General features: G+C 50.8%; 9 protein-coding genes across 9 annotated transcripts; 5 read left to right on the plus strand and 4 right to left on the minus strand.

The window, feature by feature from the left end:
• Window positions 1–14: 14 nt before the first annotated feature.
• VTN49DRAFT_3065 (uncharacterized protein) lies at window positions 15–1,299 on the minus strand (the record flags this gene model as incomplete). The annotated part of the gene is made up of 2 exons (XM_069410860.1): window positions 15–1,155; window positions 1,238–1,299. 2 exons carry the CDS (start codon window positions 1,297–1,299, stop codon window positions 15–17), a joined length of 1,203 nt encoding a protein of 400 aa, XP_069269623.1.
• Window positions 1,300–1,543: 244 nt separating this feature from the next.
• VTN49DRAFT_3066 (uncharacterized protein) lies at window positions 1,544–2,389 on the plus strand (the record flags this gene model as incomplete). The annotated part of the gene is made up of 1 exon (XM_069410861.1): window positions 1,544–2,389. One exon carries the CDS (start codon window positions 1,544–1,546, stop codon window positions 2,387–2,389), a length of 846 nt encoding a protein of 281 aa, XP_069269624.1.
• A 1,380-nt stretch (window positions 2,390–3,769) lies between these two features.
• On the plus strand, window positions 3,770–5,278 carry VTN49DRAFT_3067 (uncharacterized protein; the record flags this gene model as incomplete). The annotated part of the gene is made up of 2 exons (XM_069410862.1): window positions 3,770–3,973; window positions 4,031–5,278. 2 exons carry the CDS (start codon window positions 3,770–3,772, stop codon window positions 5,276–5,278), a joined length of 1,452 nt encoding a protein of 483 aa, XP_069269625.1.
• A 734-nt stretch (window positions 5,279–6,012) lies between these two features.
• VTN49DRAFT_3068 (uncharacterized protein) lies at window positions 6,013–7,605 on the plus strand (the record flags this gene model as incomplete). Its single annotated transcript, XM_069410863.1, has 4 exons — window positions 6,013–6,285; window positions 6,393–6,457; window positions 6,506–6,802; window positions 6,870–7,605. 4 exons carry the CDS (start codon window positions 6,013–6,015, stop codon window positions 7,603–7,605), a joined length of 1,371 nt encoding a protein of 456 aa, XP_069269626.1.
• A 225-nt stretch (window positions 7,606–7,830) lies between these two features.
• Window positions 7,831–8,735, plus strand: VTN49DRAFT_3069 (uncharacterized protein; the record flags this gene model as incomplete). Its single annotated transcript, XM_069410864.1, has 4 exons — window positions 7,831–7,941; window positions 8,070–8,381; window positions 8,487–8,542; window positions 8,618–8,735. 4 exons carry the CDS (start codon window positions 7,831–7,833, stop codon window positions 8,733–8,735), a joined length of 597 nt encoding a protein of 198 aa, XP_069269627.1.
• A 330-nt stretch (window positions 8,736–9,065) lies between these two features.
• Window positions 9,066–11,027, minus strand: VTN49DRAFT_3070 (uncharacterized protein; the record flags this gene model as incomplete). The annotated part of the gene is made up of 3 exons (XM_069410866.1): window positions 9,066–9,564; window positions 9,626–10,570; window positions 10,633–11,027. 3 exons carry the CDS (start codon window positions 11,025–11,027, stop codon window positions 9,066–9,068), a joined length of 1,839 nt encoding a protein of 612 aa, XP_069269628.1.
• Window positions 11,028–13,603: 2,576 nt separating this feature from the next.
• On the plus strand, window positions 13,604–14,978 carry VTN49DRAFT_3071 (uncharacterized protein; the record flags this gene model as incomplete). Its single annotated transcript, XM_069410867.1, has 4 exons — window positions 13,604–13,647; window positions 13,717–13,953; window positions 14,144–14,482; window positions 14,594–14,978. The coding sequence occupies 4 exons, from the start codon at window positions 13,604–13,606 to the stop codon at window positions 14,976–14,978; spliced, it is 1,005 nt and encodes a 334-aa protein (XP_069269629.1).
• A 365-nt stretch (window positions 14,979–15,343) lies between these two features.
• Window positions 15,344–17,284, minus strand: VTN49DRAFT_3072 (uncharacterized protein; the record flags this gene model as incomplete). Its single annotated transcript, XM_069410868.1, has 1 exon — window positions 15,344–17,284. One exon carries the CDS (start codon window positions 17,282–17,284, stop codon window positions 15,344–15,346), a length of 1,941 nt encoding a protein of 646 aa, XP_069269630.1.
• A 1,279-nt stretch (window positions 17,285–18,563) lies between these two features.
• On the minus strand, window positions 18,564–19,312 carry VTN49DRAFT_3073 (uncharacterized protein; the record flags this gene model as incomplete). Its single annotated transcript, XM_069410869.1, has 2 exons — window positions 18,564–19,110; window positions 19,170–19,312. 2 exons carry the CDS (start codon window positions 19,310–19,312, stop codon window positions 18,564–18,566), a joined length of 690 nt encoding a protein of 229 aa, XP_069269631.1.
• Window positions 19,313–19,634: the final 322 nt, after the last annotated feature.

Below are 19,634 nucleotides of genomic sequence, written 5' to 3' on the forward strand. Positions count from 1 at the left end.
ATGTCACTAATAGATTATTGACTCTTCAAAATCTCTCCCTTCTCACCCACCAAATGGGTGTCGACCTTCTCGGGGCCCTCGCCCACACCCGTCAGAATAACCCGAGTAATCCCCGACCCTAACACGTCGACAGCGCGGGAGTCGAGGCTCTTCAGATCAACGCCCTTGGCATTCTGCAAAACATCGCTGAATGGGCCCTCCCAGCCTTCAACGCCACTGCCAAGGATGCTCTTGAAGGTTCCTGCAACGATATCCGAATCCTCTTCCAGATAGTAAATGACGGGATTCGGGCCGGCGTCAAAGGTATATGCGGCAACGGTACGTCCCGCAATGCGGTTCAAGTCATGAACTAACCGGACAGCCGCGCGCGAGACGTCGTTCATGTACGATATGGGCGGCCAAGAATCCAGACACACGGCATGGAAGGTGTTGGAGTCCCGCATGGTGACCTCCGCAAAGGTGTGGAAGTCGCGGTTGTGGATGGCCTTTTCAATCGCGTCCATACGAGCCGGAACGACGGTATTCGCCCTCGTTGCAAAGAGCTCGGATGTGGCCACGGTGGTCTGCATGCCTTCGGTGCTGGGAACGTCCTTCTTGGCGGCGCTGACGACCAGAATCAGCGCCCGCATATTGGGCCAGTGAGATGCCGGCGCCACTTCCTCCGCGATGCTGTCGCTGCCATCTGCCTGCGTGCCTGCGCGCCAGGCCACGTAGCCGCCGAGCAGGGAACGGCAGGCCGAGCCCGAACCCTGTCGCGCGATTCGGCTGAGCTCTGTCGCCGACTGAGGGAGCTCATACAGATCAGCTACGGCCCGGACAAGGGCAGCAAAGCCCGCGGCGGAGCTGGCGAGACCAGCAGCCGTGGGGAAGTTGTTCTCTGAGACGATGCGCAGAGGGAAATTCGACAGCTTGGGAAGCGAGGGGTCTTTGGCTTCGAGCTCCCGGCGTAGTGAACGGAGGCCCTCGAGGCATGCAAGGGTTCGTTTCGAGGACGTGATGTCCTGCGGCGCGCCATTCAGGGTCAGAGTGTCCCCAGCGGGGTAGCTCGCGGAGCAGGAGGCGGTGGTCAACGTGCGCAGGGAGCGCTGCGACAGCGTCACCGAGAGCGAGGAGTTTGTCGGGAGGTTGAGACTAGCATCTCGTTTGCCCCAGTATCTGCTTTACGTCAGGATTTATGTTGTTGCCTTTAATTGTCTTCAAATGTTTGGGCACCAGTTGCGCCGAGGATGCTCCTCACTTGATCACAGCAATGTTGACCGGCGCAGTCGTAGTCGCCCGGTAGACTTTTTGGTCCGACATTGATTCCGTAGAAAGTTTCCCGGTGGAATATGCTATGATTTCGAGGTCAGAGTGTACGAAAATTCAGTGCATTCAAGCTATGAATTGTTCGCGGGGTTCAATATGTCAATAACCTTTGCGTTGCGAAGGCGGTGAAGAGCGAAGATCGAAGATCTGATCTGGGCCTAATTATCGAGGCCGAATCTTTTAAGAACTTTCAGGCTCCTTGAAAACTGTCCACACGGATTCGATTCTCTCTTCCACAATGGGTGCTGGCGCAAGTACTCCGAGTGCACCTCCGCCAGAAAGCAAATGTCCTGTTGACCATAAAACCCGTGAAATCTGGCTTCAGCAGCACAAAAACTCCGCTGGCGGAGAATCGCATCCTCCTACGGAATCTGCACAGACAAAACTACGACCGCTATCAAATGAACGAGAAGTGAGCAGCATACCTCGAGCTTTTGACAAGAATGCACAGCCGGCGACAACCGACCGCTCACCTGCTCCGTCGCCCTACTCTACAAATGCCTCGCACGCGACTCCTTCGAACTCCGAGACTGAAACCGGGCATGATCCTGTAACTGGGAACTGGATCTACCCTTCGGAGCGACAATTCTTTGACGCTCTAGTCCGCAAGAATAATATCCCGGCTTCCGCCTCATCCGCCAAGGAATTGGCCACGTCTGTCGCATCGATTATCCCCATCCATAACGCTGTCAACGAGAAAGCATGGCAGGAGATTTTGCAATGGGAAAGCCGCGCGCCGGCCTCCGACCCGGGAAGTAAGAAGTGTGGCGGTCCCAAGTTGTATTCGTTTCGCGGAATCGGCACCGATTCTTGGGCTCTGAGCCCCCGGGCGCGGATCAATGGTTGGTTGGGGTATCAACTCCCTTTTGACCGCCACGATTGGGTCGTGGAACGTTGCGACGGGCAACGCATCGAATATGTCATTGATTTCTACGAAGGGAGACGTGTATCATCAGGGTCTTCGAAGTCTGGCCTCGTTGGGACGGCTGAGCAGGGCAAGCTGAGCTTTTATCTCGATGTCCGGCCAAAACTGAACAGCTTTGAGGGATGGCGCATGCGATTCAATCGGTTCTGGGGGCTATAGATGGATGTATTGTACCATACTCTTGCACAAAGTGTACACTATCTCGTCATGATCATGAAGCTTGCGATGTATATTAGACTCTCAGCTGCTTTATCCTAAAAATACCTATAGTGCTCCTTTCAAATATCGTCGGATACGAGCCGAGTCTGGAGACATCTTCTGTTGGTTGCTTGGACGTCTTTTTTTTTCGACAAAAAAAAGACAGCACCGAACTCTTTCCCTCAGCCCAACCTCACGCTTCGCCGTTGGACCAACAGAGAATGGACGGCAGAACACGGAATTCTAGACTCTACGGTCTCGACCGCGCTGACGTAGGACCGTCCATGTCTTATGACATGTCCATCAGTCTATGGACTCAGGAGCACTCCGTCGATAGATAAAATAAATAAATCCTAGATGCAGGGTTCATTTGGATGGCTACGATTGGCCGAGTGCAGAGACAGGAGCGCCTGATTAGGATCGGCCGCCAAACGGAGGATCAGCGCTCTCTTGCAGGCGATTGGCAGCTGCCAGCGGCCAATTCCTCTTCCAGGTTAAACCTCGGCTAGGCTTGGCGAACCATTGCCACACTGCCCAACAGCTTCTCCATATCAATGCTGGCTAAATAGCACTCCATACTCCTCCAGATGGATATTGTCCTCCTGTGTTGCTCCCCGCCGAGCAGGTCGCCTAGTGATGGTATGGAGTCGTATGAACGCAACAGTCGACTATGGAATGATACTCTGCAGTCGTAGTATTGAGGTTTCAAAACTCCCAAACTCAAAAATAAAACGCTCCCGCAATCTTGCTTGCATGCAAAAAGTCAATCCGGCCCTGCCAAGCTGCAAAGAGTAGCAATAATCCACGTGAAAATTACCATAATACATATTTTCATACCAAAGGCGGAAATGTGTATGGGGTCGACTCGACTAGCCGACCCGGCGTGGTCCGTGTGGCACTCCTTAGCTGCTAAACTTGGGTTTAGACTGGCTCCGTTGAATCCTCCAGGGCTCAAGCCGGAGAGGAGGTGGCTTGAGTCCAGAATCAGTCCAGGGGTCAAACACTACAACGGCGTCGGTGGGATTATCGCCGGTCGCCAGGCACATTCGACTCATGCTACTTCAACTTCTCGTCTGCTTTTTGTCTGTTTCGTCGTTCGGCGCATTTTAATATTCGCTTGTCAAGTTTTCTGTTCTTACTGTCCTTAAGTGCATTTTAATTTCATTCCTTTGGGGTCATTTGGAGCACTTGAGCTTCCGTCCAGTCGTTCTTTGACTACTCGCTGTCCAGCATCGGCACAAAGGTTACAGCGAATTGGTGCAAAACAGCAAGACTTCAATCCGGCCCGACTGTCCAATGACGCCCTCCTGAGAATCAACACAGTAGATCCTGTCTGGGATCATGCGTCTCTCAAAATATGTCTGCTCCGTTGTCGCCGTTCTCTCCCCGGGAGCCAATGCCTTCTATCCTTACGTAAAAACGTCGATCAAAATCCCCAGCAATGGCCGGTTAGAGAGTCGATTTTTCCCGTACCATATCGATTCCGAGACGGTCAATGGCGACGGCGACGTCCTCTCCGTCCCACTGAAAAAGATTTCCAAGCTGGTCAGTGCTTAGAAGTCACTCTTGTGAGTACAATTTACCGCCTAACAACCGTTCCAGACCACTCGTGAGAATCAGTACCATATTACGGAGAGCAATGCCCCTACATTCCCGGACAGCGCCGCCATCGGGATCGGTGGAGATGATTTGTCGTATGTCATTTCCGTGGGAGTCGGATCGCAGAATCAGACTCTGTGGATGCTGTTGGACACCGGAGGATTGAGCACATGGGTATTTAGCTCCGATTGCACCGCCGAGCCCTGTACAGTGCACTCCACATTCGACGCCGATAAATCTACTTCCCTCAAGGAAAATGGCTCGGATTTCACAATACACTACGGCACCGGCACGGTGTCAGGCGTAACGGTTACCGACGACATCTCCTTTGCGGGGCTGAAGCTGCGAATCCCAATCGGCTTGGCGGCTGAAGCGTCCGCTGACTTTATGAATTACCCAATGGACGGTATTTTTGGTTTGGGACGGTCAAACAGTAGTGGTGAGAAGGAAGGAACGACATTTATGGATGCCGCTGCCAAAGAAGGGCTGTTCAAAAGGAACATTGTCGGAATCAATCTGCACCGCCTTTCGGATGACTCCAAGGACGGGGAAGTTACCTTTGGTGACATTGATAAGAGCAAGTTCACCGGGGATATTTCTTACACCAAAGTTACTTCGGATGTCGACAAATGGGAGATCCCAGTTGGAGGTGTGAGTGTTGATGGTGAGAAGATCGACCTGCCGAACAAGCTTGCCCTCATCGACACGGGGACGTCGTTCATCTTCCTACCCCCTGACGATGCCACTGCGTTGCATGCTTTGATCAAAGGATCGGAGAAAGCGGGCGATACCTTCCTCATTCCTTGCGACTGCAAACAGGACGTGGCGTTTGAATTCTCTGGAATATCGTACAGTGTATCACCAAAGGATTACGTGGGTGAGCAAGTAGGCGACAACAAGTGTCGATCCAACATCATCGGCGTTCAGACAGATGGGCCTGATGACTGGCTCCTGGGTGCGACGTTCCTGAAGAATGTCTACGCCGTGTTCGATTATGACGAGGATCAGATCGGCTTCGCAAGACAGACTGATGCCCCCGAGCCCAAGCCTGCAACAACTACCGTGGCCGCCTCAGCGTCGCTACCAACGGCTGCTGCTGCTAAGGGCTCGGATACGGATTCGGATTCATCTTCATCCGGCGAAAAGGACACTTCCTCTAATTCACCACATTCCGATGGAGCTTTCACCCTACCTATTCCTTGGACTGTTTTGGCGTCGTTGGGCTCTCTTTGTCTCTCCCTTGTCCTGTGAACAGTGCCGCAACCATTGAAGATCTTTTCCGTTCGCTCAGGATACCCGTTGCATCTAATTTTGTCCGCTTCTAGTCTTTCGTTTCATAGTTACCCGCCCTTGATTGCTTCACACATGTACTCCGTATACATCTCGAAGTTGTCCATCAAGGGAGGATCATATCCTCATCTAAAGCATACATAAGCAGCATTTTGGATAATACGGAATTTCAAGCTTCAATTTTCCATAACTATGGCCATTGTTCCTGTGATGATCTTAGCCCTAACCTCCGCGGCCAGCGCTTCGGCACGAGCCACACCAACGAACAATGCCATGTACTCTTTCCCACGAGTTTGATTCGCGTCGAGGACACAATGGCCTTTGAAACATCGTCGGATGGAATCACAGTTTACAGATTAGTACTGGTCTCCTACTACTATCCATGAAACTCTGGCAAAAGGTACTGCATGAATCTATCGATATTAACCAAAGAAGATAGAGAAAATACGGAGTAACTACTCGCATTGTTGTTTTGGAAGTACGGCATGACGGGCCTCGCTCATGCGCGCCCCCTGAGAGGTCCACTGACGTCAATGTTACTACAAGTGGTTAGGCGTCCCTTATCCGTTGACAGCCCCAGGCTTGGCGCCCCAAACCAGAACATATCCGAAGGACCCAAGTCTTTGGACCTTCCTAGATAAATTACATCGCTACTTTACGACGGAGCATTTCGTAGTCATCTCAAGCCGTACAAAATGTTCAGCCTACCCAAAAGGAGGCTCACAACGAGCCTAAGGTATCTGAGCCATGGAAGAATCGATTCGGAGGTGCATCGCCGTGCCTTTCACGCGACGGCACCCACCAACGTGTTTAAAGCAGCATGGATGCCGATGCGCGTCAAAACGCCATTTATCGACGCATTGATGGAAAGTCGTGAGAAGGCGAAACGTGGGGAGGTTGACCAGGGAGCATCTGCACCGAAGCCGGATCTGACGCCGAGAAGGATGTCTGATAGTTATTTTGCTGCTGTAAGGACGAATCTACTGCAATCTCCTCCGTAGCTGATGACTTTTACTGTCGATAATACTCAATGCGGCTTCTTGCTATGCTCGGGTACTGACGTCAATCAATCAAGGTCCTCCCCCTCGCACAGGACAAGTGGCTTTTGGATCAGTATCTAAATGCGTCGGGTCGTATCCGGTACGGCTGCAGCTGAGATCTCCCTAGAGTCGAGTACTGACCATGCAGGCTCGGCTCACTCTTCATGGATCTCGATGCAATGGCCGGGGTGATCGCCTATAGGCATACTGGTGACAGCGTCATGACTGTCACCGCTGCAGCGGATCGAATCTCTCTGTTGAATCCACTGAAAGAGATATGTGACCTTGAGCTCAGCGGCCAGGTGACCTACGCCACGGGCCGGTCCAGTATGGAGGTGTCGATGCAGGTCACCAAGGCACCAAAGGATGGCCAGAAGGCGAAACCAGAAGACGTGTTGTTAAGCTGCGCATTCACGATGGTTTCCCTAGACCCGGCCACGAAGAAGTAACGTAGCCTCACTGCATTGCCATTTTAAGTGTACCATTTGTTGATTGCTAACATACGTGTGTAGACCTGTTGCCATTGCACCAATCCGCTTGGAAACAGAAGAAGAGCGTCGACTATTCCAACAAGGCGAAGAGAACTACAAAGCTAAGAAAGCAGCACGCAATCAGAATCTCCAGGAGCAAGCACCAAACGACGAAGAAGCCGACATGATTCATGCAATGTGGAAGATCGAGAATGAATTGAGCAACAGCAACGCCCCAAGACCAGACAATATCATTCCAATGAGCTCGACGAAGCTAGAATCGACGATGCTGATGCAACCAGAAGACCGCAACAGACACAATTTTATGATTTTTGGCGGGTTTCTGCTCAAGCATACTTTTGAACTGGCGTTCTGCTGTGCGTCATCTTTTGCTAAGGGCCGTCCGACATTCATCTCCCTGGATCCGAGCACTTTCGAGAACCCGGTTCCCGTGGGGAGCATGCTGTATCTACGAGCGGTTGTGGCGTACACCGATCCACCGCTCTTGCATGGTAGTGTCGCTCAAAGTGAGCAACAGCAGTCACGCAAGTACACACGCGTCCAAGTTCGCGTGGAGTCGCAAGTCCGCGACATCGAAACGGGGCAGATGAAGCCAACGGGCGTGTTCAATTACACCTTTATCGTTCCAAAGGAAATCCATGTGATGCCCAAGACGTATGCGGAGTTTATGGTGTGGGTAGATGCACGACGACGAGCGATGCACATGGACCCGAGCCTGGCAGAGAAGTTCCCGGAGTTTGATCGTGCGACTGAATGATTTAACGCTGTTTTCATACATCTTACCAAAGCTCCCATACAAGAGGTGTATATGTATATACCATCATCTGGTACAGCTGAATATAGAATCTAGATTAACTGATGCACGTGATCAACGAATTTCAACTCCACGCGACAACCTCCAGTGATTTAGTTATCTTCGCTCATGATCCTCTCCATTTCCGCGCAGATCCCTCTTCCAATCACCCGGTAATCACCGGTAAACATGTCCTTCCCAAATGTCTACCACCACCGTCGCGTAGCCGACACCGCCAGCAAAGCATGTTTCATCTGCTACAAGCCGTCGAGCAGTGTGCTCATCACACCAGACAACAAAGTACTAGGCCTCACTTCCTCTTCTTTGGTTTATCTCGTAGTTCGGAGCTATTGAACGGGGAAAAAATCATTCTACACAAATTCAAGGAAAAGATGGACATAAGCTAATGTTTGTGGCTCTGATGTAAGGACTGGTTCTACGTCTGCCCGGCCCATTTACAAGACCGGAACTTCTGTTCCCCGCTCGACAATAACAGCGGCGGTACAGCCACCGCAGAAGCTGAGGCACGACGGGCAAGAGACGAGGCGTTGAAGCGTGAGATAGAGAAAGTGAAGAAGGAGTACGAAGAGAAGCAGCGGAGGAAGAAAGAAAAAGAAAAAGAGAAAGAGGGCAACCAAGAAGGCGAGGGAGAAGAAGCGAATAAAGATAAGAAGGACAAGAAGGATAATGACAAGGAAGAAGATGTGGATTTCAAGAAGGCGGCCGAAAAGAACTTGGAGGTATGTTTTTCTGTTCTGGTTTTCTCTCATGCTCGTTTGATCAACGCATAATATTCGGCCTCGAGAGTGGGTGCACAGTATGTAGCTGATATGGCGCAATTACAGAAAGCAGGCACACAGTCCGAGAAACCCGCTGGCCCGCGGATTTTCGCCCTTCACAAGTAGGTCATGGCGTTTTTCTCCCCGTCTTGAATTTGGTCTGAATCTGATGCTCAAGCACGGAATCGTCTTTCCAGGACATTCTATCAAATGCGCATTACAAGGCAACGAAATATAGAAATGGCTCGACGCAATGCCGAGCGATTGAAGGATGGTTCTCTGTTTCCATCGGTGCCCAAGGGAGACATCTCCTAGGGATGTACATAGGATCCTTCCCGCTTCTCCCACTAAAAAGCAACATCCCACTCATTATGTTCTGTAAAATTTACATCCCAGTCATTATTTTTTTTTTTTTTCGTTTTCCTTTGCTTTTTCTTTTTATCCTCCATCACAAGACTTTCCCTCCTCGTGTACTTTCCACCCTCTATAACACATCGTACTTGCATATCTGAATGGGGTATGTGTCGATAGTCAAGTATAGACAAATGAAAGAGAATCGTGCCGCCAATGCATATACAAGTCGAGAAAAGCCGCGACGAATCGAAAGTCAGCCGCTCCATGCAAACCAAAAAAGCGTGATATGCGCTAGGACTCGTCCATCACTTCGTCAATCGTATTCGACATCAGGCCCGTGGAGCCCGCTCCACTGCCGACCAGTTTCTCTGCTTGCGGCTCTTCGCGCATGCATGCGTTCTCGAGCACATTGGTCCATTTCCCCGGCCTGCCCGCATGGCTGTGCTTCAGATGCTGCCGGAAATGGTCCGCCCGGAAGAACTTTTTCACGTTGTTGCACTCGCCAAACTTATGCACGCTGGTCACATGTTCATGCCGGCGCTGCCAGTCCGGCTGTGGGAAATTGGGGAACTCCTCGCCGCAGTACCCACATACATCGAACGATGGCGAGCCATCCGGCTCCACAGACGACATGGATGGATGGAACGCCGCCTCGAAGCTATAGAGCGCCGCGCAGGACCATGAGTGACGCCGCAAATGAAGAGAATTCTGGTGACGTTCTGCTTCATTCTTGTTTTTAAAGCGGTTGCTGCAGAACTGGCACGAATATTGCTTCTCGGACTCATGAGCCCTGGTGATAACGATCAGCTCTCTTATATCCAAGGAGAACTACCATCGAAGAGTCGCCTCACCTTAACTGTTCCTTTGTCTCGAACTTCTTTGGTTTCTTCGGACAGCATTCGCAAACGTACAGGACCCCGGGCTTGTTTTCATTAATCTGGGTGCCAGATAACGGCGACTGCAATGATACTCTTTGAGGCGAATAGCCCGGTTTGATATCGGAGGGGCTGGAAAGTCCTGAATACGGACCAGAGGAAGGCACGCCGTTGAATAATGATCCTCCAAGGTTTGGATTGAGAGGTTTATTGTCCGGGATATCCCCTTCGGACAATGGCGATCCTCCCATCGAAAATCGGTCATACGAACTCAAGCTCGTCATGCTGCTTCCGCTAATGGAGAAACTAGTTGAAGACCCGAATGAGGCTGTTGTTCGGTGGCTCCCCGTCGACAGTGGTGAGAAGGATCCGCTGGGCGAATACCAGGGCGCCGGCGATGTACCACCCAAGTAGGGCAGTCCACTTGTTCGACGCTGAGAAAGATCACTTTGACTCTTGGCGCGATGAATTACTGAGCTCTCATCCGTCGCAAGTTCCCGTGGCGGCGACATCGCCCGCCGCTTCATTCCATGCTGTCTCCCCGCATCAGCTCCCATGTCGGAAAAGAATATCGCATCATCTGATTGAGGCGTTACTCCTTCTTTGGTTCGCCAATCTGTCGTCGACGGTGCACTGCTTTCAACGCTGGGGCTGCGATACTCTGAATGATCCCTCCACGGAGACAGCACACCGGGTGAACTAGGCCCGAACGACGTCGAACTTGCAAATGTGTCCGGAATTTTGAGTGATTCATCGAAGGCGGAAGCTCGACTAGTGCGTCTGGTGTGGAGGGGCAGGCTGCTGATACTGCTTGCGCGAGGCGGGCTACTCGGCTTGCCAATCTTCGACAAAAGTTGCCGGTCATAATCATTTGAGGAGCTTTGGACACATTTACGCGAGAAATTCTGCTCGCCTTGGAGGCTATTGATGAGGTGAGCAAGAGCGCGTGGCAGGCGACAAGTACGACGCAAATGGCAACTTACATTGGTTCAGATCGAGTCGACGAGATGCTCCCGCGGAACCCATCATCGGACCGACCCAGCGGCTCCGAGTCCGCGTGCAGCCGAAAACTTTTATCTACCGACCCATACGATTCTCTCCGATCGCCATCGTTTATGCGGTCGAGGCTTGGAAATTGCCTTGGCGGATGGTGACCACCAAAAAGGCTTGAGCTGGGATTGATGGGGGGCAATTTGGCAATGTCCGGCACGCCCCTGCCATTGGCATGGAGCCAGCCCACATCATAACCATTTTCCAGGTCAAGGATGCGCGGCGGCGGTGGAAGTGGTGGTGGGACGTTATTCTCGGGCCGGTAACTAGGGATACGCAAGGGGCCTCGGGAAGAGTGGGATTGAGCTTGTTGGTCAGAAAGAGCCATTATTATCGGATTTCGACCAAACCGATCTCGCGGATATCCCAATCCGATGATCGATGATCAATCTCAACCATAGGTTTCCTCCAAAACGAGTCACGATACAACGGGGTTAAATTTTTGAGTCTGTCTGAGTATTAAGGTGCATCAAAGCACTGCTTATGAGCAGTCACGGCCAGCACAGCATTCACCTAAGTTGGTCGCACACAAACCCAAAGCTTGCCGGTCGCAGTCTGCTTTTCTCGTTCGATGCAAAAGGTAGCCAGGCTCAGAGATTATCGACTCGTAAACCATGCCGCAGTCTCGCTTAGGCCAGGGAAGAGGAAAATAAAAAAAAAATTATGAATGACGGCGTGAGCGACTCTCGAGTAAAGCGGCGAGCGGTCAAGACAGCTCCGACTTCTCGTCCGGGGAGATTATGGATTGATAATAAGTGAAAAGGGGACAAGAAAAAAGCCAAGGAAAAGAGGGGTTGCGATTCACAGCGTCTCAAGGCTGATCGGAGAATTGAAGGGCGTGCGGTACGAGGAAATCGTCATGCACGCAGAGACTGGCTAAAGTTTCACGCGAAACCGTTGCAGGCTTTGCAGCTGGTCAACTGGTGGAATATGAGCAAATTAACTAAGCGCCGCAAAGCCTCAGAAAGCGCGGGGATCATTCAAGAATTTTTACTTGAATTTGAAAGGCGCAGCCGCGGAGGAGATAAGCTAACTGGAAAACAACTTGAAGATTGGCTCTTGTGGATTTTTAGCCCTACTCCAAACTCCTCAAGTGGTCAGTGCTGAAAATCCTGATGATCAGACACGGAACCAGGGGCTGCCCAGGCTAGCATAACCGAGGGTCAATCAATTTAAACAATAAACTGTTTCGCTGGGCTGAGGATATGACTTGCCCAGTTGTCATCTGTCAACTGATGTACGAGCAAGTTAAGTTACTCGTTCATTTGGAACTGGCATACCGGATTGAATTTTTCTTCGAATTCTTCTTCTGAATAGCAACTTTTCGTATCCGTACTTGAACTGCTCGTGTGCTGCATATTTCCGTATCGGAGTACATACGGAGCGGCGGAGGGCGAGTACTCCGGGGCCGTCCGGGAAGGACTACCGACCAGTCAACTACCGCGTAAAAAAAAAAAAAAAAAAAGAAAAGAGTAACAGCATCGTATTGTTTGTGGCCCACAGATCAGAGTTGTCTCTCCAATCGTAACTAGTGCGTGCAAAACTGAAGTATCAAATGCAGGAACCACGAGCCGCGTACAGATATGTCTCAACCGACACAATTTCTGGATTTTCCCACTGCCAGTGATCTCCCCATTATCATTGCCATACAATCATGATCCATACTGATGACAATATCCATCATGTTACGGGGAATGTAGGGCTAAACTCCGCCAACTTAACCCACCGTAACCCACCGACTTTACCTAGCCACTGTGGGAATATCGACTTGCCTCTTGCAGACTAGTTCATAACCTGTATCGCGTTCATTCAGACGGATTTCTAGACGGAGTTAGCAGTTATTAGGCATCTCATACCGTCCAACTAGCGCAGCCCAGCCAAAAAGCTCCCTCCAAACCTCATTTGAACCTGGAGTCGAGATGGGATCAAGGATAAATGACGGCTTTATTGGCTGCAAGTACTGAGCAAGCGGGCCAATTGGATCTTGGCATTATCAAACGAAAATCAAGTGAGTGCATTTGCCGCCTTATGTTAGGGCTGCAGGAAGCTTTTTGCTGATTGTTGGGCTAATTGGCACGAGTTCTCGTACGAGAACGTGGTCCGGTACGCGTAGCGTACGGAGAACTCCGTACGGGGCACGGAATACGCGTTACGGTTCTCCGTAAATACTCTTTTTCTGTTAGTTACTTCTAGAATTTCTAGGGCTGTTTGGCCCTTCGGACAGCGCGGGCAGGGGGGTGCTGCAGGGCTGACTCGCTACGGCCTACGGCATAACCAACGGCCCCCGCTTCCCGCGCACGGAAAGTCCCTTGGACCCTCGTTGGGACCGAAGAGTGCCGATGGCTGGTCAGCAGGTCCGAAAGCCTGGATGCCAGCGGCTCTGAAAGTTCGGCAACTGTGGCGTGGCGATAGCAGGCTAGGCCTTACCCCCTTGTGCACGGAGTCGTCGTAAGTGTCCGAGCCCGAAGCCCTATGCTCTATTAACTACGGAGTAGATAGTTTAGACTCTTGTGCAATCAATACGAATGAGTGGGCTGAGGAGCTCTCGTCTACACGACACCCATAGAATTGGTCAGGTTTACGGAGTCCAGCTCACCTCTGCCCTGGGCAGTTGGAGGATGGAGATTGGGGATGTGCCTGTCCTGCCCACGGCCCCAGTCCGGCGGTGCGTCTAAACCCAATTGAGACGGATCTCATCCACTCGAAATCATCCACTAAAACGAAAAAAGCGATAAGTTTGTGTAAGAGCAACTCAGGAACGGGGTAGCCTACCATTTTCCTCATGCTCCTATGGTCGGTGTCCTCGACAACCGTCGCGACCGCATCGCCTCGCTGCAAACCTAGCACGAGACGCCTCTCGCTCGACCACTAAAGCTTTTCCTTTCTCTTCCCATCACTCCCGCCATGGCGTTCGACAGGATCGGCGACCAAAACATTTACATTGGAGGGTTGGTGCCGTTGCTCCGCTCTGACAGGCAAATATCCTGATGAAGTTGGCGTACTTGTCTTTCCATTAGTGTACTAGCGTTGCAGAATTCCGCTGCTCTCCAACGAGCCAACATCACCCATGTCGTCTCGGTGTTGCGCATGCGGATGATTCTCAGCAATTGGATGCGGAAGCCCATCGCAGGATTACAACATCTAAACATTGAGGTTGACGATGTTGAGGATGCAGATCTTCTTAGACACTTTAATACTACAAACGCGTTCATTCAGTCTGCACTGGACTCTGGGGGCAGCGTCCTCGTGCATTGGTAAGTCCCCCCCCCCCCAGTCTCCATCGCTCAGCTTTCACTTTTTCGTTATAGAGGGGCGAAGATCATGTGATATAAGCGCTGATTGGCTGCTGGCTGATTCGCGCGAGAATCCTACACATCAAGTTCAGCTCTCATTGAAAACATGATTTGTGGTTTTGGAAGACTGATCAAGAATCATTCTGTGTAGTGCGATGGGTAAAAGTAGGTCGGCCACGGTTTGCGTGGCATTCCTTTGTCAACAAAAGCCCCATGAGCTGGACCCGGATAAGGCGCTGGAGTTGATTCGCCAGTCTCGGCCCATGGTCGAGCCCAATGAGGGCTTTCGACATCAACTCTGGCTGTACCACGAAATGGGTTACCCGGATGACATTGTCAACCATCCACTGTATCGACGTTGGTCAACAAAACGAGAGGCTGAAATCAGTACTGCTCAAGGCAGAGCACCAGAGATGGATCTGGTGAGCTTTGAAGACGACAGTGTGCTGGACTCGGATCACTCTACGGAGATAAAATGTCGCCGATGCCGGTAAGTCATTGATTCATACAAGTCTCCTCCGATTAGATGGGGCGAGAGAAGCCAGACAAGAAACCGGACTCCGAAGTCACTGGGAGCTAAGTAAAAAATTTTTTTCGGTAGTCGATTATTGGCGACGAAGCCAGTCATCAACACGCATGATACGGAATCCACCGAGCGTTGCAACCATATCTTCGTGCACCCACTGTCGTGGATGCGTCCGTGTTTGTATCCAAACTCTTCAGAAGGGACCGACGACGCACCGCTTGACGGACGGCTCATCTGCCCGAACCCGCGCTGTGGCGCAAATATAGGCAAGTTCGCATGGCAAGGCATGCGCTGCAATTGTGGGAAATGGGTAGTGCCAGGCATGGGCTTAGCTCGGGCACGGGTCGATGTGATTGAACGGTCTTCGGCGACAACGGGAGGAACGGGCTCGGAACAAGTGAACGGCGTCCATTCGGGGAGCACGATTCGCCTGCCTCCGCACATGAGACGACCCCAATGAGGCTCAAATGACTCGCTTTTCTAGATGCTTGCCTGATATGAATACCCATTTTGTACCGCTGTATCACGTGGACTTTTATTTTCTTATTTAGGGACGCCCGGCAATAACTAGCCCGGTCGTAATCAGGTGGATAGCCCATGCATTCGCAACTGGGTCATCTAGCAGGTCTTGGATTTGTCAGCAGCTGGTATGTTCCCTGGGGATGGAAAGGTCCAGACATTGTTGCCCCAGTGCCAACTAGAGAAACACAACCACAAGAGCAAAAGCTAAAAAAACTCAGGTCTGTGACCGTCGTCTATGTAATATTGCAGGGACCTGAGGTAAAAAAGAAAAAAAAAAATACTGAACCATAATATACAGTCAACTTAGCTGTTGACATGTCCATGTCCGTCATTCATCCAGTACATATCCCATCCCTGTCCAAGCTCAAAGTCCAGATTTAAGTTCGACCACAGCCCTAGATCGCCTTCCGCGACTGTTGGAAGATTTCCGAACAAATCCGGGGTGGAAGGAGGCAAGGCAAATATGTTTTCCAGTTGGATCCGAGACACGTCCAAGGGCGGATGTGCCCACGTGGTTGAAGATGGTACTCCGGAGATTCCACTGGCACTGACACTTGGAGGGTTCGATATAAGATCGCCAGAATTAGAACCGGGAGGTGTATTTAACTGCTGAGGGGTGGATTGAGTAGATTCGGGATGTGATTGTTGTCCCTGAGCGGACGGATCAAACCCGTTGCTTCGTTTCTTTCGGATACATTTGCCTTTGCCTGTCGTAGTCAGGGTGATGACACCGATGTAAGGAACGGTAATTTTGCATGTGGTACTCTCCTTCCCTTCGGCTATGCCTTGAGAAGCAAACCTGGTGATGTTCTCTAGCATGGTACGTGACTGCGCAGCTACCGTTCCCCGCGATTCTTCTCCGACATCACGCAGCACTTGAATAGTCCGCTCAACTAAACCCCAGTCCGGATCTGCTTGTGTGTAGTCATAGTCCGGGACCTCCGAGGATCCGAGATGATGAATAATAAGCAGCATTGCCGCAATGAAGGCTAAGAAGTCCAAGACTTGGCACTTCTGCTGGCTGAAACCATTCCACGGTCGAAAAGTGTTGAATACAGTTAACGCATTTCGTGAAGATTCAAGTGCAGCTCCGTGGCTGTACCGGAATTGCTTGGTCCCGAACGACCTGAGCATAAACGGCATATGCAACAATGCGCGGAGAATGTGATGGTTAAAATGCGCCATCAACCGTCCCGTCAGGTCATCCGCGTCCTGATCGATCGGCGATCCGGGAGTGGGACCCCTCCAAAATTCTTTGGGCACCGCTTGTGCATGAGCTTCTAGCTCTTGCTCTATCGCTAGAGTCTCGGCCAAGGACATATTGGACGGATCCTCTTGGTTGCGATTGATCAAATGGCCCATGATAAGACCTAAACGCAGGATGTAGGTCTCGAAACGAACGGGTTCGTCTTTGAGGCGCATTTCAACCTGTGGTCTGTAATAAGCGTCTTGAATGACATGTGGTAGCCCCAAAATCAGTCCCAGAAACCTGTCAGTGAGACCAAGTGTGGTCCACAACTTGAGACGACGCTTAAAAAGGCTGTCAGGAGGATTCTGGGGACGTGCTGTGGACAAGTGTATTCCAGACAGCTGCGCCAGGTCGATTGCTCGTCGGGTGATAAGCCATGCTTTGCGCGCTCGACCCATGTTGGTATACCACTTGGAGAGAATCACCATGGTTTCCAAGCCAGGCAAAGTACTTGCGAAATCATCGTCGTTCGCCACGGAATTCTCTATTTCGGTTATACAGCGTTCGACGTACTCCTGGGGATCGATCGACATGGAAAGAGAGGAGAAGTCAAAATAGGGCGACACCAGTTCGACGAGTATCGAAGTGTACATGAGATACTTTCCCAAGTCGCCCGGGGATGCTTGAGGGTCACAATCGAACTCGTTGAAATCACCGCCCAAACACATATGCCGCCATGCTGCCGCTCCCTTAGGCGCCGCGCTCACTATCTTCACAAAATCCTCCCGAGGCAAAAGAAGAGAGCGAAGGCGGTCCCGTGCATGGTGGGCTTTGCATGACAGATCCTTCGCGACGCCAGTATCTTGTAAACGAATATTGGAGACCTCGGTTCTGGAGACAACATTATTGTTTAACAATTGCACTACGGGCGCTCTCCCGCTATTCTCAGATGACGAGGTCGGGATCCTTGGGCCATTGACGTTGATCGGAGGTCTCCTTTCTGATGAAGCGTGTGGCCCTAGTAACTCGTTAATTGTGGCTTTCTGAGAACACATGGTTGTTGGGTCATACTAAGTTCGTACGTGTCTTCGGGTGTTGGCGAGGTCTGAGGAGTTATCTGGCTAGAGTTTTGCAGTAACGATCGAACGACGTTTTCCAACTGAGTCACTCGCTCACGCAGACTATAGTTTTGTTCCCCTGATAAAACACGAGCAGGACTCGGTTCGGGTGCATGCTCTTGGTCGATACAAGTCGATCCTCTCAAGTGACATTCATTGCAAATCTGAGGGCGGTCTGATTGATAAGTGCAGCGGACTTTTCTCCGTCGGCCTACTCGCAGTAACGTAGCTCTATTAGTATATCTATACCAGCACAAAAAGTTGCCGATCGATGCCTTGACGTTGCGCAGTGGTCTCGTGGTCTCGCATGTAAGGTAGCAAACATTGGAATGGACCAAGACAGAGAGAGCAATGCTCACATTCAACACAGCTTTTTGTTCCTTTTCTCATTTTCTTCCGCGGCGGTGCCAGCGGATCCAGATAGCTGGGAGATGCCATTCTCAATTGAGAGATTTTGTGGTGAAACGGACAGAGCAGGTGAGAGAATCCAAGTTCAGATCTCAGATATCATCGGTCGATCCAAGTAGGGTCGATGCGCGAGTCAGTAATACTGTTATCGTTAAGTAATCACTATGTACTAGCATAAAGATATGATCAAGGAATAAGCGATAACCAACTGCTCTTCTGATGCAATAGGTTTTATTGCCACGGGGTACAAGTACGGAGCAACCTCGTACTCAAGCTCCAAGCACTCATGTGGCGATCCATCAACCGCGTTGATGGCTCCAACAGGTTGGACGCGTGTAATTCCGTCGTCACATACAGCTGGATCACGTATATTCTCCAATTAAATATTCGTCTGAGTTTTAAAAAGTTATTTACGAGCATAAGTTCGGGATTTTCACGCCGTTACAGCCAATAAAATGACGAAATATGCATTAGTAATTGCTTAATTTACCGCTAGAAATTTGACTACTATCATGCCAAGACGGACGAAAATGATATTTCGTCCGAACGCCGAAGACGTCTGACTTGAGACAAGGGAACCCTTCAATGTGCGAGCCATCAAGCCAGTTGACATTTAAGCAACAACGCAAAAACTGGACAGAAGAGCGATAGAAACTCCGTACATAGCTCTATTGACAGGAAAGTACCTATCTGTCGGATAGTATCTATGGGGCAGATAACCTAGTTTGATTGATCCGTCAAGCTGCATCTGGCAGAGCTGAACTGGCAGGGTTGAAGCATCAACCACCTAGAATATTAGTAAGTGGTATCAGTATCCATTGATCCCATTCACAATGCCCTTCTCATGTTCACTCCGTCGTCGGTCCTCATCAATGTCCCACCACCAGTTATGGATCACTGCATCGGATTCTTTCCATGACGGCTCTGTTGATGTTCCGTTCCCGATGCCGTTGCCTAGGCTGTTTGCTTCTTTTGTCTCCCCATTCTCTGGTCGTTGATCCAACCAGGGCTTGTTGTCGAAAATATAATGCACTACCTTGACCTCTTCATCTCGCCAGATCGCGGAGTGGACGCCCTCCCATCGTAATGTTCGGAGACCGTTATAGATATACGGCAGAGGGTACCATCGTCCCGCAAATATATCAGATAAGAGACCCTGATCCGGAAAGTGGTACTTTTGCACTAGGGCTGGCTCATTTAATGCTGCCTGAATCTTGTCAAAAATTCCCCGAGAGGGATTGATGACAAGCAGACCGCTGTTGAGCATCCCAACTCCGGATGAGGCTGGGGCACCCTCCCTTTGGGCACGATCCGGTTCGGCGTGCTGCGTCGTAAGAGCGCAATTTTCTGGGACCCTGTACAAAATGGAGTCCTTTAGTGACCTAGCGTACGCATTCATTAGGGCAAAGCATACCATTCAGTCGGATAGTGGGCCTTCTTCAGCGGGTTGCATGCGCAGGCATGTGTCGCAGCAAAAACTAGGGCTCCATCGCCATTCAAGGCTGGATCATCTAGCTCAAGATCCATGAGCTCGTCCATGTTCCGCAGCACCACCATATCCGAATCCAACAAGACGACCCGCTCATACTCGACTAAAGAGAACGCCACAAGTTTCGTCCAAGTATCGTTGAATCTGGCATCTGCTTTATATGTCCTCCCACATTTCGGCCGAATCAAAGGGACGGGGTGACAAGGGATGTTACGAGCATGCAGCGCAACGATCCCGTCAGCAGGAAGGGTATCAGTATAAAGAGCAATGAGCGGATATTGTGTCTGAACCCGCTGAAGGGAATGTGCAAGGGTCAGAAAGCCACGCAGATAACTTGTATTAGTGATCAGGCTAGCCCAAACTGCAGTCAAAACCCATACAGTCAGCGAT

The sequence above is a fragment of the Thermomyces lanuginosus genome (genome assembly GCF_041956635.1).
Source record: "Thermomyces lanuginosus strain ATCC 200065 unplaced genomic scaffold VTN49scaffold_27, whole genome shotgun sequence".
Classification (NCBI taxonomy): domain Eukaryota; kingdom Fungi; phylum Ascomycota; class Eurotiomycetes; order Eurotiales; family Trichocomaceae; genus Thermomyces; species Thermomyces lanuginosus.